The 17,694-nt window shown below is 44.6% G+C and overlaps 1 protein-coding gene across 1 annotated transcript in view; it reads left to right on the top strand.

The window, feature by feature from the left end:
- LOC124789089 (delta-sarcoglycan) overlaps positions 1-17,694 on the top strand; it is a 254,439-nt gene that overhangs the window by 158,089 nt on the left and 78,656 nt on the right. The window contains exons 2-3 of the mRNA XM_047256378.1: positions 3,435-3,624; positions 9,046-9,165. Coding sequence (XP_047112334.1) covers positions 3,435-3,624; positions 9,046-9,165 — 310 coding nt within the window. The remainder of the gene's footprint in view (positions 1-3,434; positions 3,625-9,045; positions 9,166-17,694) is intronic.

Here is a 17,694-nt window from a genome sequence, read left to right on the forward strand (position 1 = left end):
CGGTCAGAGAGCTGGTTGGCCTCTGTAATAAAAAAACTGAGTAGAAGGATCAACAAACGAACTTGACCGGATGTCATGTGATGTCCGCAACGACCCAACACAACGATCAATAACAAACAAAATGAAAAAAAAGAAAAAAGGAAAAAAAAAAAGATGGATAGAGCGTCTGACGTGTAAGCAGGAGATCCCGGGTTCGAGTCCAGGTCGCGAAAAAAAAAAAATAAGAAAAAACAAGAAAAAAAATGGTTAGCGTTCAAGCCCCGTAATCGCTGGATCGCCGAATCGAGTCCCGTTCGTCAGTTTTTTTTTTTTTATTTCTAACACAGTAATTTTCTTTACTATTTATATTACAATTGATATAATGGGCAAAATTGGAGTAATCGAATGAACTTTTATTAAAATTACAGTGTTATTTGACATTCTACAAATTTTTATTATCACAAATAATATAATATTGGTTCAAATGGCTCTGAGCACTATGGGACTTAACATCTGAGGTCATCAGTCCCATAGAATTTAGAACTACTTAAACCTAACTAACCTGAGGACATCACACACATCCATGCCAGAGGCAGGGTTCGAACCTGCGAGCGTAGCAGTCGCGTGGTTCCGGACTGAAGCGCCTAGAATCGCACGGCCAGCGCGGCTGGCAATATAATATTCATAATTATCGACTAGTAAACGACCAAACGCATGAAGTAATACTGAAAATGTATGCTTGTCCATGTCTTCAAAATTGTTCGTATTTAATCAAAAGAGAGGGGGAAATTGCTTCTCGTGAAGACGCTATTTAAAAATGGTCGATACTTCATGACCAATTATCAGCGCCGATATTTAAGGAAATGTTGCGTTATGCATGGTTTATTTCCAAATTATCGTCTGAAAGAGAGGTTTTTGAAAATGTTAACGAGGTTTGTTTTTCCACGGAAAACCGCGAAGGACCTTGCTTTTACAGAAACATTGCATTTATTCAGCTGTTACCGTTTAACTTTTCCATGTTTTTACGAAAAATACCATCCTGCAACTTCTAATGTCGAAAGCGACGATTAATTGTACATCTTTCGAAAGCAGTCTGTGCCGGTCAAAACTTGGAGGTAACAAATCGTTTAGGATTCCTTCCTGGTATAAGGTATTTCTCAAATCACGGTCAAGCATACATTATCAGTACCATTTTATGCGTTTGGTCGTTTACTAGTCGATAGTTATGAATATTATATTATTTGTGATAAAGAAAATTTGTAGACTGCCAAATAACACTGTGAATTTAATAAAAGCTCATCCGATTACACTTACTTTTCCCATTAAACCAATTATAATATAAATAGTAAAGAAAATGACTGTGTTAGAAATTTAAAAAAGAAACTGACCAACGGGACTCGATCCAGTGATTACGGTTTTTTTTATTATTTATTTTATTGAACCATTTGAACATCGCGATGTCTCAGACTGACTGGATGTGTTTATGGTTTCAGAATATCGATTGCAGTTCAATTTTACACTGCGTAAATAGAATGGAATCGCAAATAAAATACACTCCTGGAAATTGAAATAAGAACACCGTGAATTCATTGTCCCAGGAAGGGGAAACTTTATTGACACATTCCTGGGGTCAGATACATCACATGATCACACTCACAGAACCACAGGCACATAGACACAGGCAACAGAGCATGCACAATGTCGGCACTAGTACAGTGTATATCCACCTTTCGCAGCAATGCAGGCTGTTATTCTCCCATGGAGACGATCGTAGAGATGCTGGATGTAGTCCTGTGGAACGGCTTGCCATGCCATTTCCACCTGGCGCCTCAGTTGGACCAGCGTTCGTGCTGGACGTGCAGACCGCGTGAGACGACGCTTCATCCAGTCCCAAACATGCTCAATGGGGGACAGATCCGGAGATCTTGCTGGCCAGGGTAGTTGACTTACACCTTCTAGAGCACGTTGGGTGGCACGGGATACATGCGGACGTGCATTGTCCTGTTGGAACAGCAAGTTCCCTTGCCGGTCTAGGAATGGTAGAACGATGGGTTCGATGACGGTTTGGATGTACCGTGCACTATTCAGTGTCGCCTCGACGATCACCAGTCGTGTACGGCCAGTGTAGGAGATCGCTCCCCACACCATGATGCCGGGTGTTGGCCCTGTGTGCCTCGGTCGTATGCAGTCCTGATTGTGGCGCTCACCTGCACGGCGCCAAACACGCATACGACCATCATTGGCACCAAGGCAGAAGTGATTCTCATCGCTGAAGACGACACGTCTCCATTCGTCCCTCCATTCACGCCTGTCGCGACACCACTGGAGGCGGGCTGCACGATGTTGGGGCGTGAGCGGAAGACGGCCTAACGGTGTGCGGGGCCGTAGCCCAGCTTCATGGAGACGGTTGCGAATGGTCCTCGCCGATACCCCAGGAGCAACGGTGTTCCTAATTTGCTGGGAAGTGGCGGTGCGGTCCCCTACGGCACTGCGTAGGATCCTACGGTCTTGGCGTGCATCTGTGCGTCGCTGCGGTCCGGTCCCAGGTCGACGGGCACGTGCACCTTCCGCCGACCACTGGCGACGACATCGATGTACTGTGGAGACCTCACGCCCCACGTGTTGAGCAATTCGGCGGTACATCCACACGGCCTCCCGCATGCTTGCGGCCCCACCCGACGGAGGAAGGCGATCATTTTTTTGACCAAACACCATACGTCCGCCGAAGGCCCGCATATCAGGCGATGCTCCTGTGTGTCTATAACATTGCACTGCGGACACAGTGGCTCGTCCGCCATATGAATTGCATACAACCTGGAACGAGTCACGTATTTCCCATTTACCACCTGATAACACAGTGCGCGCGTTCCCGTATCAAGGTGTGGGTGGTGCACTTTACGCCATACCACTGACCACGTAAATGTTGGTTGGCGACGCTCTACGGCATTATTCGGCCGTCGTCGAGTCAAGATGTGATATATATCACGTGCCGTTGATGCTTGAACGCTAACCACTCGGCTGCCGCCACTTCGCGGCGAAGATGGCCACGCACAGGTATATATTTGACGACCGAAATTATCTTGCGATTTTCTCAATAACGCTTGAGAAGTACGCGCTACTGCTTAGACATTTTGTTGTCCTCATGAAGTACTATGAGTGTGCGAAGTTTGCAGTGAACGTACTAAACGTCGTGGCTTCCTCTTGTAAGTCGGAGCGGTAACTCTACAGAGAAGTAGTGGAAGGTGCGTCTAACTGTTGCAAATAAGACTTTTTTTTTTTTTAATTTTCACAGGGGTTTCCAACTCGCGACCTATCAGAACCTAATTCCCGAATAGCCCTCGTAAATCATAGATGTTTGAGACTTGAAAAAGGTCTGTGGAACCACGTAGTTCCATTTGATTTAAAAGGAGAGACTAGGGCTCTAGACGGTGCACGTGTCGTTTGTCCTGTTGCAGGAGGGAATGGGATCGCTGCGCATCGTGTCGGGCGGCGTGCAGCTGCGCGGCCAGGCCCTGGTGATGGACACGCTGCTGGCCTCGTCCATCCGGTCTCGGCGCGGCTACCCGCTGCTGTTCGAGTCCTCCAGGAACTTCACCGTCAAGACCAGGGACCACAACGGCCGGGTCGCCAGCAGCCTCTTCCTCAGTAAGCCGCCCTTCTCCTACTCTGCGGGCGTGTCTTCTCCACACAGTGGGCGCTGCTGCAAAGTCAGTCTTTCATATTAATACAGGGCTAGTGGACACAGAAGTGAGCGTGTCGGGAATAGGAGGACACGCCCATTGGTATCACGGACCAGAGTAAAAAATTGGCTCTGAGCACAATGCGACTTAACTTCTGAGGTCATCAGTCACCTAGAACTTAGAACTAATTAAACCTAACTAACCTAAGGACATCACACACATCCATGCCCGAGGCAGGATTCGAACCTGCGACCGTAGCGGTCGCTCGGCTCCAGACTGTAGCGCCTACAACCGCACGGCCACTCCGGCTGGCCCAGACTCAGTAGACTCGATTCACCCGGCACCTCGACTGGCCAGGCAAGTGAACTGCGAACGCGTGACAACTACACTACTGGCCATTAAAGTTGCTACACCACGAAGATGACGTGCTACAGACGCGAAATTTAACCGACAGGAAAAGATGCTGTGATATGCAAATCATTAGCTTTTCAGAGCATTTACACAAGCTTGGCGCCGGTGGCTACACCTACAACGTGCTGACATGAGGAAAGTTTCCAACCGATTTCTCATACAGAAACAGCAGTTGACCGCCGTTGCCTGGTGAAACGTTGTTGTGATGCCTCGTGTAAGGAGGAGAAATTCGTACCATCACGTTTCCAACTTTCATAAAGGTCGAATTGTAGCCTATCGCGATTACGGTTCATCATATCGCGACATTGTGCTCGCGTTGGTCGAGATCCAATGACTGTTAGCAGAATATGGAATCGGTGGGATCAGGATGGTAATACGGAACGCCGTCCTGGATCCCAACGAGCTAGTGTCACTAGCAGTCGAGATGACCGGCATCTTATCCGCATGGCTGTAACGGATCGTGCAGCCACGTCTCTATCCCCGAATCAACAGATGGGGACGTTTTCAAGACAGCAACCATCTGCTCGAACAATTCGACGACGTTTCCAGCAGCATGGACTATCACCTCGGAGACCATGGCTGTGGTTACCCTTGACGCTGCATCACAGACAGGAGCGCGTGCGATGGTGTACTCCACGACGAACCTGGGTGCACGAATGGCAAAACGTCCTTTTTTCGGGTGAATCCAGGTTCTGTTTACAGCATCATGATGGTCGCACCCGTGTTTGGTGACGCCTTGTCACACATCGAAAACGGGAAGATTACTGAAGAAACAAAGTCAAATGTGTCTTCCGTCCACCAACGAAACTCTGAGCTATAGGAAAATCTCGATTTGAGATGGTCCTTGCTTATAATGACTACAAAAATACCAAATTTCTGTCGTCAACATTTTCGTACTGGGGCAATGTAATTAAAGAAGCGGTGGAAATGGCAGCCCATTATTCCTGAAGAGCCGAGAAAGAGAAGCTGAGACGCTGTGGTTTGGAGTAAAGTCGACGTTCTAACTGATTCCAAAGATGTTCCATTGGATTCAGCTAGAGACTACGAACAGGTCCCTCCATTTCGGTAATGTTATTGTCCATTGGGAGAGAGAGCCATGATGAAACCATTTCACGTGGTCGACGAGATGTATGAGACAGGGAAAATACCACCAGACTGCAAGAAGAATGTAATAACTACAATTCCAAATATTTCAGGTGCTGACAAGTGTGAGTATTACTGAAATAACGATTTCATAAGTCATGGTTGCTCAGATGGTTGCTCAGATGGTATAGCGCTTGCCCGCGAAAGGCAGAGGTCCTCTATTCGAGTCTCGCCCCGCCATACAGTTTTAATCTGCCAGGAAGTTTCATATCAGCGCACACTCCGCTGCAGAGTGCAAATCTCATTCTGGAAACATCCCTTAGGCTGTGGCTAAGCCACGTCTCCGCAACATCCTTTCTTTCAGGAGTGCCAGTTCTGCCGGGACCGCAGGAGAGCTTCTGCAAAGTATGGGAAGTAGGAGACGAGGTACTGGCAGAAGTAAATTGTAGTCCCCTTCACAATTAATTTCAGTCTCTCTCAGTTAACTGAATATTCTATTTTATCTCGTCCTGCGCTTTTTCGACCTGTTTATCAACTGTGGAACTATTTGGCATGTAAACTTGTGCTAATGCAGTGAATGTTGGATTCGTGCCTGTCTTCTCTACAATAATGTGTTCATTATGCTGTTTAGAGTAGCTTTCTCTCATTCTTATTTTCTTATTCATTATTGTATCCACTCCTGTATTACCGCCATTTCATTTACTGTTACGTTTGATAACACTGCACTGGATTAACCAAAAATGCTATTCTTCCCGCCACTGTACTTCACTAATACTCACTGTACCTAACCTCAACCTATCTATTTCTAATTTTCTAACCTACCTACGCGATTAAGGGATCTGAGGATCCACGCTCCGGCCTGTAAATAGCAGTTTTGTTTTCTCTGACTAGTCCCCGCCATGAATTCTGAATGGGGGACTATTTTACCTGCTAGAACGTGCTCCACCGAAGATACCCGTCAGTTGTGGTTGTGGTATCGTACGACTGAAGTAGTAAAGTATACAGCAATCAGTAGCAAATAATTTTTATTGCGTATGTAGAATGCAGACGCTGTGTGGCCATGCGCGGGGTAGCCGCGCTGTCTTAGGCGCCTGGTCACGGTCCGTGCGGCTCACCCCGCCGGAGGTTCGAGTCCTCTCTCGGGTATGGGTGTGCGTGTTGTCCATAGCGTGAGTTAAAGTTAGATTAAGTAGTGTGTAGGCTTAGGGACCGATGACCTCAGCAGTTTGGTCCCATAAGACCTTACCACAAATTTCCATTCAGTGCAGTAAATTTTAGTTAAAACAATAAAATCACTTGTGTAGGCACATAGTTAAGTGGGAACTATGTTCCTGTACAAGAGGTTACATTTATTTACTTACATTTATTGCAACGAAGACGGCCACATAGTTACTGAGATTCATCTGGGACTGATTGATGGCTCCTTTTCTAATTGAAGTGAATACAGTCGCAGGGCACAACTGTTCAACTATGGAATCAAACCTGATATCGTACGAGCGTCTGTATCGTCAAGGTACGCAAGCCACCTCAGCTTGGCAAGGTCCGTGGTTCATAGGGAGACGAATGACATATCTTACTCTAAGACGTCATATGTAAACATACCACACATTTACTTTTCTCCCCGTTTGTGGATTTCGTCAAGACTGAAATTACAATTCCTGCAGTTGTTATGCTTTTAGGAATACAACTGAGATGGTATTACATGAGAAATTGAAAAAAAGTCGAATTTAGGCAGTTCATCACAAAAATTACGAGAGATTTCCCAACCAATACTTTGACATGTGAATATACAAGATATACACTACTGGCCATTAAAATTGCTACACCAAGATGAAATGCAGATGATAAACGGGTATTCATTCGACAAATATATTATACTACAACTGACATGTGAGTACATATTCACGCAATTTGGGTGCATAGATCCTGAGAAATCAGTACCAAGAACAACCATCTCTGGCCGTAATAGCGGCCTTGACACACCTGAGCATTGAGGCAAACAGAGCTAGGTTGGCGCGTACACGTACTGCTGCCCATGCAGCTTCAACACGATACCACAGTTCATCAAGAGTAGTGACTGGCGTATTGTGACGACACAGTTGTTCGGTCACCATTGGCCAGACGTTTTCAATTGGTGAGAGATCTGGATAATGTGCTGGCCAGGGCAGCAGTCGAACATTTTCTGCATCCAGATAGGCCCATACAGGACATGCAACATGCGGTCGTGCATTATCCTGCTGAAATGTAGGGTTTCGCATGGATCGAATGAAGAATAGAGCCATGGGTCGTAACACATCTGAAATGTAACGTCCACTGTTCAAAGTGCCGTCAATGCGAACAATAGGTGACCGAGACGTGTAACCAATGGCACCCCATACCATCATGCCGGTTGATACTCCAGTATGGCGATGACGAATACACGCTTCCAATGGGCGTTCAAAAACAATGGCTCTGAGCACTATGGGACTTAACATCTGTGGTCATCAGTCCCCTAGAACTTAGAACTAATTAAACCTAACTAACCTAAGGACATCACACACATCCATGCCCGTGGCAGGATTCCAACCTGCGACCGTAGCAGTCGCGCGGTTCCGGACTGAGCGCCTAGAACCGCTAGACCACCGCGGCCGGCAATGGGCGTTCACCGCGATGTCGCCAAACACGGATGCGATCATCATGATGCTGTAAACAGAACCTCGATTCATCCGAAAAAATGACGTTTTGCTATTCGTGCACCCAGGTTCGTCGTTGACTACACCATCGCAGGCGCTCCTGTCTGTGATGCAGCGTCAGGGGTAACCGCAGCCATGGTCTGCGAGCTGATAGTTCATGCTGCTGCAAACGTCGTCGAACTGTTCGTGCAGATGGTTGTTGTCATGCAAACGTCCCCATATGTTGACTCAGAGATCGAGACGTGGCTGCACGATCCGCTACAGCCATGCGAATAAGATGCCGGTCATCTCCACTGCTAGTGATACGAGGCCGTTGGGATACAGCACGATGTTCCGTACTACTCTCCTGAATCCACCGATTCCGTATTCTGCTAACAGTCATTGGATCTCGACCAATGCGAGCAGCAATGTCGCGATACGATAAACCACAATCGCGATAGGCTACAATCCGACCTTTATCAAAGTCGGAAACGTGATGGTACGCATTTCTCCTCCTTACACGAGGCAACACAACGTTTCACCAGGCGACGCCGGTCAACTGCTGTTTGTGTGTGAGAAATCGGTTGGAAACTTTCCTCAGGTCAGCACATGGTAAGTGTCGCCACCGGCGCCAACCTTGTGTGAATGCTCTGAAAATCTATTCAGTTGCATATCACAGCATCTTCTTCCTGGCGGTTAAATTTCACGTCTGTAGCACGTCATCTTCGTGGCGTAGCAATTTCTATGGCGAGTAGTTCAAGAAGAAAATACCGTGAAACTGTGAGAGGTTGTCTTGAGAAGCAAAACGAATACATGAATCTGTGCACGGAAAAGTCATCCAACTTTGTTAAAAAGCGTATAAATTATGGAGACCGACGTCTCTTGCTAGGTCCCTGCCTATACAGGCAAATTGAGTTGAAATATTCTACGGTACTGTTGTGGTAGCTACTAATGCGTTTGACCCCATCCAACGTAATGCAATAAGTATCATTTGGGGTTCGTCAGTGTACGAACATTATTCATGCGCTCTGTAGCTTCATCAGGTGACGTTCCCGGACATTGATCCCTATCCTCAAACTCTTCATGACCTCTTTATAAGACTTAGAAGTTTATCGGTGTGTTATGTTACAGCTTGTGCTTACAGCTAGGTGTTTAAGGTTACCCACAGTCAGTCCTTTCCTGAAGAGGCCTGCTACCTCTGTCTTTAACGGCCGCCCTGTGACGCTGCCATGCTGTTTCAGACGGTGAACGCCTCGACGTGGCCTCCCAGTCGTTCCGCGTGACCGACCCCAAGGGACAGCTGCTCTTCCACGCCGACCGGCACGAGGTGGTGGTGGGCGCCGACTCGCTCAGGGTCTCCGGTGAGTAATGATGCATTTCTAAAACATGTGAACACTACGCACGGCATCACCTCTTTCACAGACGCTTCTGTCATATAACATTACCACTGACAACCTTTATCTCCACCTCCACTACCATTTCGTCAGTAATTTTCGTTTCTTGCACTAACAGCCATTCCGCTGGTTTTCACCTTGAATCTATCACTCATGACAAGATTCTCTCTCTCTCTCTCTCTCTCTCTCTCTCTCTCTCTCTCTCTTTGCCTCTTTCTTTCTGCCTCTGTGTGAGTGTGCATATGCATAATATGTGATCTCTTTCTCTCACAGAGCAGGTTTCTAGATTGTCTTCCAGTTTGTTCGCGCTCTAAGTCAGTTTGCCCCTTTCCACATCAGTGTCCCAGTTTCTTCCCTTATATCGCAAAATCTTTCCGAACGTAGGATATCTACAGCCACAATCATCTCCAATAAAATTTTATGGGGTAAGTCATCACGTTGATTTATTTAATAAGACTCTGCAGGAGAGACGCTCAATAGCTCGGTACGGGCTTTTGTTGAAGTTTCGAGAACATACCTTCACCGAGGAGTCAAGCAGTATATTGCTCCCTCCTAAGTATATCTCGCGGAGAGACCGTGAGGATAAAATCAGAGAGATTAGAGCTCACACAGAGGCATACCGACAATCCTTCTTTCCACGAACAATGCGAGACTGGAATAGAAGGAAGAACCGATAGAGGCACTCAAGGTACTCTCCGCCACACACCGTCAGGTGGCTTGCGGAGTATGGATGTAGATTTAGATGAAGAGGTTTCGACCATCATATCAAATGGCTTCCTCAGTGTGGCGCTGTACGAAGTACAGTGGGCGAAACATTTATGAATATAGCGATGTATTCGCATTGTACACGCTCGGAAAACTTTCATTGAATATTTATCTCTTCTTTTCTTTCGCCTTTGATTACACATCTTCACTTACGTAACTCGAACGTGTGCATAGAGTACCTTTACTTGTTTACTTCTTTTTTTTCTATACTTAGTTCATTTCCAATGCATTTGAATTCCATTCAATAATCAATCTTCTTTTTACTTGTTCACATACAGAGATTTGAAATAATACTGTTTCAATCCCAGTAAAGTTATTATTTGATACATCTATGCTGATACCAGAGAATACTGATCAGGCCCTTCAGTATAATGTTTCCCCATTCTCTGTTCCGTCCGACACTTTTCCCTATCTTTAGCATCAGATGCTCACTTCAAAAGAAGAGGATCGTCCTCCTGCTACTTGTTCAGCCAGCCTTTAAGAAGCTCTTGGTGATGTTTTTCGAAGGAGATATTAGGCCACTGCTTCCCTAAATGAACTGAGAACCACGTTTTCCTTTCACCTCTTATTAGGAGGAGAATTCAGGGATTTACCTTTCGTGCTGATTAGACAGTCCATACTAGTTGTAGCATGCGATGCTTACGTATCGATATCTATCTGACGTATTAGGTTGTTCGACTCACCGACCTCATCTACCTGTTTTCAGTTAAGGTTTTTTGCATTTCCGTTAAAATTTTATAATGAATTAGATTTGTTTATTTGCATATGCTTCCAATCACAAACAGATATGATTTATACACAAATAAATAGATCTTAGTAAATAACTCAACAGTGACAACACGAGGAGCAGAATATTGTAGATTATGTAACAGTAAATGGATCTACACCTGTTTCGTGTAATGTCTGCTGTACCATTCTATACGTCGTATTGTCACTATTGAGGTACTTCGTAAGGTATATCTAGTTGTCTCACAATAATTTTTGCCTTAGAGCTCCCCGTTTTAACCAACGTCCCTTGTCTTTTATTCCAAATGGTGTACCACGAATGAAATCTAATTACAATACTTTAACACGTCTGAAGTCTGAATACTCAATAATAAATAAATCTCATTTCACTGTTAGTCATTTGTGGCAGAAAGAGAAGCGTCTAGCAGCACGTGTCGGGATTAGACAGTGGCAACTAACGTCGCCTACAGTGTGTGTGGCTTATCGTTCCATGATGCTGCTGTTCGCGGTGATTTAGATTCCATGACTGTCAAGTGAATATTGAATATTTGTATTCAAAAGGGCCATGATCAACGCCCCGTACGATCTCCTCAACTACCTGTTGCGATTAGCGCGGAAGAGGAAGGGTACGTCATTATCTCAGACAAATCCAATGGTACAGCTTCGCCACGTAGCTTGAGTCTTGAAAAGCGATTGTTCGCACCAAGATAAGTGTACACAGATTCAGAGCGACGATTCCTGGAGCAACCACTTGCTGTCAGTACGGCGAACATTATTGAGACTTCTCTTGGTGCCGCAGCAAAGGAAGACGCATAGATAGAGGTAAGCCCATCAGCAACATTGGATGCAAACGAGTGGCACCACGTCATCTCCCGAGAGGACTTCCGCCTTGTCACACAACATCATGCTGGGCGTTTCGCTGTGTGGAAATTTCGAGGGGAACTAGAAGTTGCCCGATTGCATTCATCACCGGAACACGGGTCCGGTACATGGCGTGGTGTATGCGAGCCACTGGGTAGAAACATGGTTACACCTAATTCGCGTCGCCGGTAGCTTGGACAACAGCCTTTTAATTTCTGACGTGCTTAGGCCAGTGACTGAGATCTCGATGACGTTATCTTTCAATAAAGCCGCGCGATTCCTGCATTGTCCAGACAAAGCCCAATCCAGAAGGTGTTCTAGTGTTGCTCTGGCAAGCACTTTCTCTAGATCTCTCGCCTGCTGAAAAATCTGCTCATGAGTCAACAGGACTCTGGCGTGATCCTATTCGTCAGTCAGTAGAGTTGACGGATTCTGGTACAGATTTGAAGCAACACGAAAGATGTAGCTGTACATGTCATTCAAGCTCAGTTCGACTGGACGCCTTCGTGAGATAAGTTCATTGCTGTTGCCGTAAGTGGCAGCTGTGTGTACTACATAACGCACACTATATACAAGAGGGTCTCTCAGTGGATAAATTTAGGTCCCGCATGGTTTTCAAGGGAACTTACACCAGCATTCTCACAAAACTTTGGTGAATCCAGGTGACGATGATAGGGATAGATATCGATCACGCACCCTTCTCTCCAAAGTAGATCACAAACGCTTCATAATGTTTACATCTGGTGTCTGTGGTGGACAGGGGAGATACAGCAACTCATCCTCGTGCTTAGAAAAACCAGTCCTGTACGACACGAGATGTGTGAGCTGTAGCCCTGATGTCTTGGAACAAACATTGTACCATGGGTTGGATACGATCTCCAAATATGGTCAGATAATCGTTGACTCTAATCCGACGATGGAGAGGTGTCATGAGATCCACCGAACCTCCGTCATGTTTCAATTTTGAGGTGTAAACCCGGTCAGAAGTTCGAAACAGCACGAAATAAAATTCAAGCGACCAAATACATTTCTTCCATTCCTCCACAGTCCAGATTTTATGGCTTCGGCACCACGTTTTTCCGTGCTACGGGCATTTCCATTAACGATGAGTGCTCACGCAGTAATTCGCTGCTTAAGCAGCTCCTTTCGTATCGTTTTAGTGGTGAAAGGCTTCGATAGTGTGATATTTAGTTGCGCAACGACTTTTTCAGTTATCGTTTTCTTATTTCTCGTCACAATCCTCTTCAGTGACCGTCCGTCACGACCACACAACACGCAATCTTGCCCTCTTTGTGGCTCAGGAGATGATGTCTTCTTCAGCTCTCCCTGTATCAGGTAGAAATCTTTGATCTGGTGCCTCTTGAAACACCAAACTCTTTTCCCATCTTGGTTACGGACGCACCCACACCATAAAAGCACAAAAAATTTGCCCATGTTCAAATATATAAAGCTCCGATATAATACATTCTCAGCTACACAGAATACCGACCCTTCCAAAGTACTGGGGACACTGCAAAGGTGGCGCTCGTGGTCAAATACAACAGCCTATCCTGCAGACTCGGCTCATATCTGCATTTACGTTCAAGCACACGTTTCCCGCGCTGTTTCGTATTTTTGTCCACCCCTTGTAACCCAATACTGGTCGGCCGAACGACTGATGTACGAGGGTTATTCGGAAAGTAAGGAACGATCGATCGCGAAATGAAAAACCACAATCAAACTCCGACGAAGGTTTGCACAGGTGTGTTTGGCAGTGTCTCTAGTATGCCCATTGATCCCATTACGTCGTTCTGTTTAATTCTGAGCACGTAGGGAGCACATAAATATACCTAGAAGAATAGTGTCTCCCGCCAAGTACGAGGGCCTGGTGAGAAATTTCGCCTGAAGCCATTACCCAACATTACCCAACTATCATGCGTTTTCTTCTTGAAGATAATTCTGAGCCGCATTCTGCAGGGGTAATGAAGGTGCTCCTACATCGTTTTCAATTGGAAATGTTTGACTATCCACAACAGAGCCTCTAATTGTCTCCCTCTAAGTTTCATCTCTGCTGACATGAACCGATGCCTATGAAGACAACATTTTGGCACAGACAACGAGCTGTAGGCCAGCGTGGAGAATTGGCGGAAGCCACTGGCGGCTGCCTTCTATGACGAGCGTATTGTAAAGTTGGTACAACGGTACGACAAACGCTTAAGTCGGATCGACGACTATGGAGATAAGTAGCTACCAGTTGTAGCTAACTGTTGCAAATAAAACAGTTTTGATTTTCAATGTAGTTTACATTTCGCGACCTATCGTTCCTTACTTTCCCAATAGCCCTTGTAGAATGCACAAGAGTAAAAATAAACTCCAGTGAAATTATAAGTAAAGGCAACAACATTAAGTACACAAAAGAAATTTCATTGTTAATCGCGGAGAAAGTAGCGTACAGGTAGAATGAATACATTGAAGGCCGCTACGAGATGGAAGAACTGATGTCGTGATAGAAGAAGGAAAGGGACTTAAGGTCGAAGGCACAGCGCATTCCATATTGAAGACAGGAGTTTAAAAGAACTTTGGAAGAGCTGCGATCTCATAGGGCGGAAGTTGTGCGTAGCAGTCCATCGGAATTTCAAATATCATTGGGGAACGAGGGAACTGAAAGAGTATTCATGCTGGTTTGTAAAACCAATGTGTGTTGAGATATACCATCACACTTTCGGTAAGTCATCATCGACAAAATTCCGAAGACAGCAAGGGTAAACAGGTACGAGTACTCTCGCAGATTTAGCTTATCCGCAAATGCATCCAAACTTCTGGCAATCTTCCTACTTGTAAGAGTACCAGTTTCTCCTTGACGTTTTTGTAGTCAAACGAATGTAGTTTTTTGTGATGGAACTAGGCGATCCGGAAACCACTCTCGATAAATACGTTGTGAAGCTCTATCATTACGTATTGTACAGAGCTGGAAGAGGTTTGAAAGTGATCCGATCCCGAAACTTATTTTATATTCGAATGGTACATTTACGGACCTGGCTTCCTAATCAGAAATTTATCTACACACTTTACAACCCATAGAAAGGTTTAACAGCAACTGCCAGAATATCCTATATGGATTTCACCGAGAGAAGTGGTGCAGTACTTAGATCACAGTACTCGCTTTCCGGAAGATGACGGTTCAAATCCCCGTCTGGCCATCCGCGATTTCCCTATATCAATCCATCCAAATGCTGGGAGGGTTCCATCGAAAAGAGCACGACTAATATAGTTCCCCATTCTTTCGTAACATGATCTTGTGTTCCGTCTTTAATGACCGCGCTGTCGTCAGAATGTTGAACGCTAGTCCTCCTTCTCTCTTTTTTGCACATTTTGCAGATAAACAAATACTGACTTGAAACAAATGTGTGTAGGCAAAATGTATTTATTGATTTTGGCCGTTCCACGATATTCGCGCCCTCGGTAGAGTGAGTGGTATGACGCTGTCGGTCGGCGGTCGGCCAGCTAATAAACGGCAAGGGGTTAGCGCGGTGACGTGCGCTGCCCCTGCCGCCGTCACGGCTAACGACCCGGCTGACAGTCGTGCACGATGTGAGGTCGCCCTGCCAGGCGCCGCTGCCGCTGCCGCTGCCGTTGCCGCCGCATTCCACAGGTTGCCCCTACGCTTACAGCCGCGGGTCGGCGTTTTCACGGCGGTTTGACACGCGTCGCAGCACCGCCAGAGGTCGCTCTTCTAACAGCTGCGCGTGCAGCTCATCTTGCCGTACCGAAGTGCGGCAGATAAACAGCCGCATTCTGCCAGGAAGACACTTTGCTCTCTGTAGCAGTTTACTACCTATTAGGACGCAAAGGAAATTCACTACAAAGTGACGGCTGAAGAAGCTGTTTCAGAAATGCTTAATATTGGATTTTATAATACGGTAATAATTAGTTAGTAATAATTTATACCCGAAAACAGACGCCTTTAATACTACAATGATGATGATAACGTGTTTTGCTATCTAGACATGTTCATCATTGCGAGTTTAGCACTTTTCCGTTCCTTCCGGTTTTCTATCTGTCCTTCTATAACTGAATTACCTTGATGTCAGCAGTTAATTGATGTCATCTTCTTCCTCTAGTTCTACTCCCACTCACAATTCTTTCTAGTGCACGCTATACCATCCAGGCTTTTCTCATCCTGTGTGCTAATTAATTTCTTTTGCTCCGTTTAATTCTTTCCAGTATTAATCTTTTCTTATTTTTCTTATGTAGCACATCCTCATTCTTTTTTTTTAACTTCTCCATTCATATCCTCCATTCTTCTCCAAATCCACGTCGCAAAAGCCTCAAAGCCTTTCTCCCCTCTCCATCATAGAGCCCATGCTTCTGCAACGTACTCAGCAACACTCCTTACAAATTACTTCACTAAGTTTTTTTTAATCATTTATTTACTCGACCAAAGAAAATACTCCCCTTCTGTGAAACAGTTTTTGCAGTACCTACCCTTGCTTTTAAGACGATGTATGATGACATGTTACAGGTTCCTTTGTATCCTGTTTGCTTGAAATTATCAACTTGTCTTCTTCACAGTTATCTTCATTCCAGAGTGATCAGAGTTGATGCTGAGTTATTTTAACTCATTGTTAGTTGAGTTTCTATTTTAACTTAGTGATGCCATTTCATCAGCAAGTCTCATACATTTAATTATCCTTTCTCTTGATTTCTTATCACTCCTTTTGTTGGAAGAAGTTTTTGATTAAAACAGCTAAATAGATATTAAACAGAGAAGAACAAACACAAAACAGCTTTGTATAAACTTTCTTCCAACTTTAATTCTGCTGTCATCTTATCGTTTTCCCTTGCCAATACTTGTTAAAAAAGCTTAGATATTCACTTTTGAAAACCGACTGTGAGGCATTAAACCAGGGACCAAACTGTAGCAGCAAGATTTTTCCTGAGGATGTTGTTGTTGTGGACCTCAGTCTGAGACTGGTTTGATGCTGCTCTCCATGCTGGTCTATACTGTGTAAGCCTTTTAATCACTGCACGACAGCCCATACAAGGGTACACTCCAGATAAAAATCTTCAAACAAGACTTCTTAATTTTGAAATTTGTATTCGACATCACCAAAGTTCTCTATGTGAGACACTTGCTATTACCAATCTGAATTTTATAACCTCTCGACTATGGCCATCATCTCCTGTTGTGCTGCCTAGATAAAAAAAGAAAACCATCTCCTAATATTAGTGTATATTTTTTGAATCTCATTCCCTCAGCTCCACCTGGCTTTATTTGATCGTGATATTAATTCTGGGTATGTACCAAATACAATTTTGTTTTATGGACGTGGAAATGTTGTTTCTATTTACCTATTTAACATTGTGGTAAAATACAAAATCGTAAGGAGTCATATGTAGAGGATATAGCAAAGACACAGTGACACTTTCAAAGTATAACAAAAGGTGACATTTGTAACTTAAAACAATACAATTCGTATGTTATATAACTTAGAGAGATAACAGAACGTTACGAGATAACGGAACATCTCAAAAGAAGTGATATAGATTTATTCGTGTTCTAAAAGTAGTCGTAGTGGCTTATTAAATTCCACTTTGTCGATTTGATGTTGGTAAGTGCTGATCTAAAAATGGTAACAATTTCTAACTAGTAGGCTCCAGTGTCTTCAGCAGTTAAAACTGAATTAAAACGTACCGTACTATGCTTGATGGCATTGCACTTGGAGGGCTTACCGAGACTGCAACCAAAAGTGAGAATACACACTTAAAGGGAATGCTCTGAAGTTGGACTGTCGGTGATCACTGTGCGTGTAACATCTAACGCAATAAAAGTAATGGGTGTTCTTCATCGTTCCAATACCACATTTCAATGATGGCATGTACTGTATGGAAAAACGTTGGATTAACTGTACTGGCTTTTCAATTGACTACATCGAATAATAAATGCATTGTTGATCTAAATCGTGTATCAGTGCTATCGGATAAAATTTTTCCTTACCCTTATAATGAGATAATTAAAATACTTAAAAGTAAAGAGCCAAATCAGGATATCAGAAGCAGATAAATGGTGCAATTACCGCACATTCAGATTATTAGCTTATCCATCCAACTTGCTGACAACTATAATGTAAATGAGAATGGATAATAAAGTTGAGGGCCTGTTAG

The sequence above is a fragment of the Schistocerca piceifrons genome, chromosome 3, assembly GCF_021461385.2.
Source record: "Schistocerca piceifrons isolate TAMUIC-IGC-003096 chromosome 3, iqSchPice1.1, whole genome shotgun sequence".
In the NCBI taxonomy this organism is placed as follows: domain Eukaryota; kingdom Metazoa; phylum Arthropoda; class Insecta; order Orthoptera; family Acrididae; genus Schistocerca; species Schistocerca piceifrons.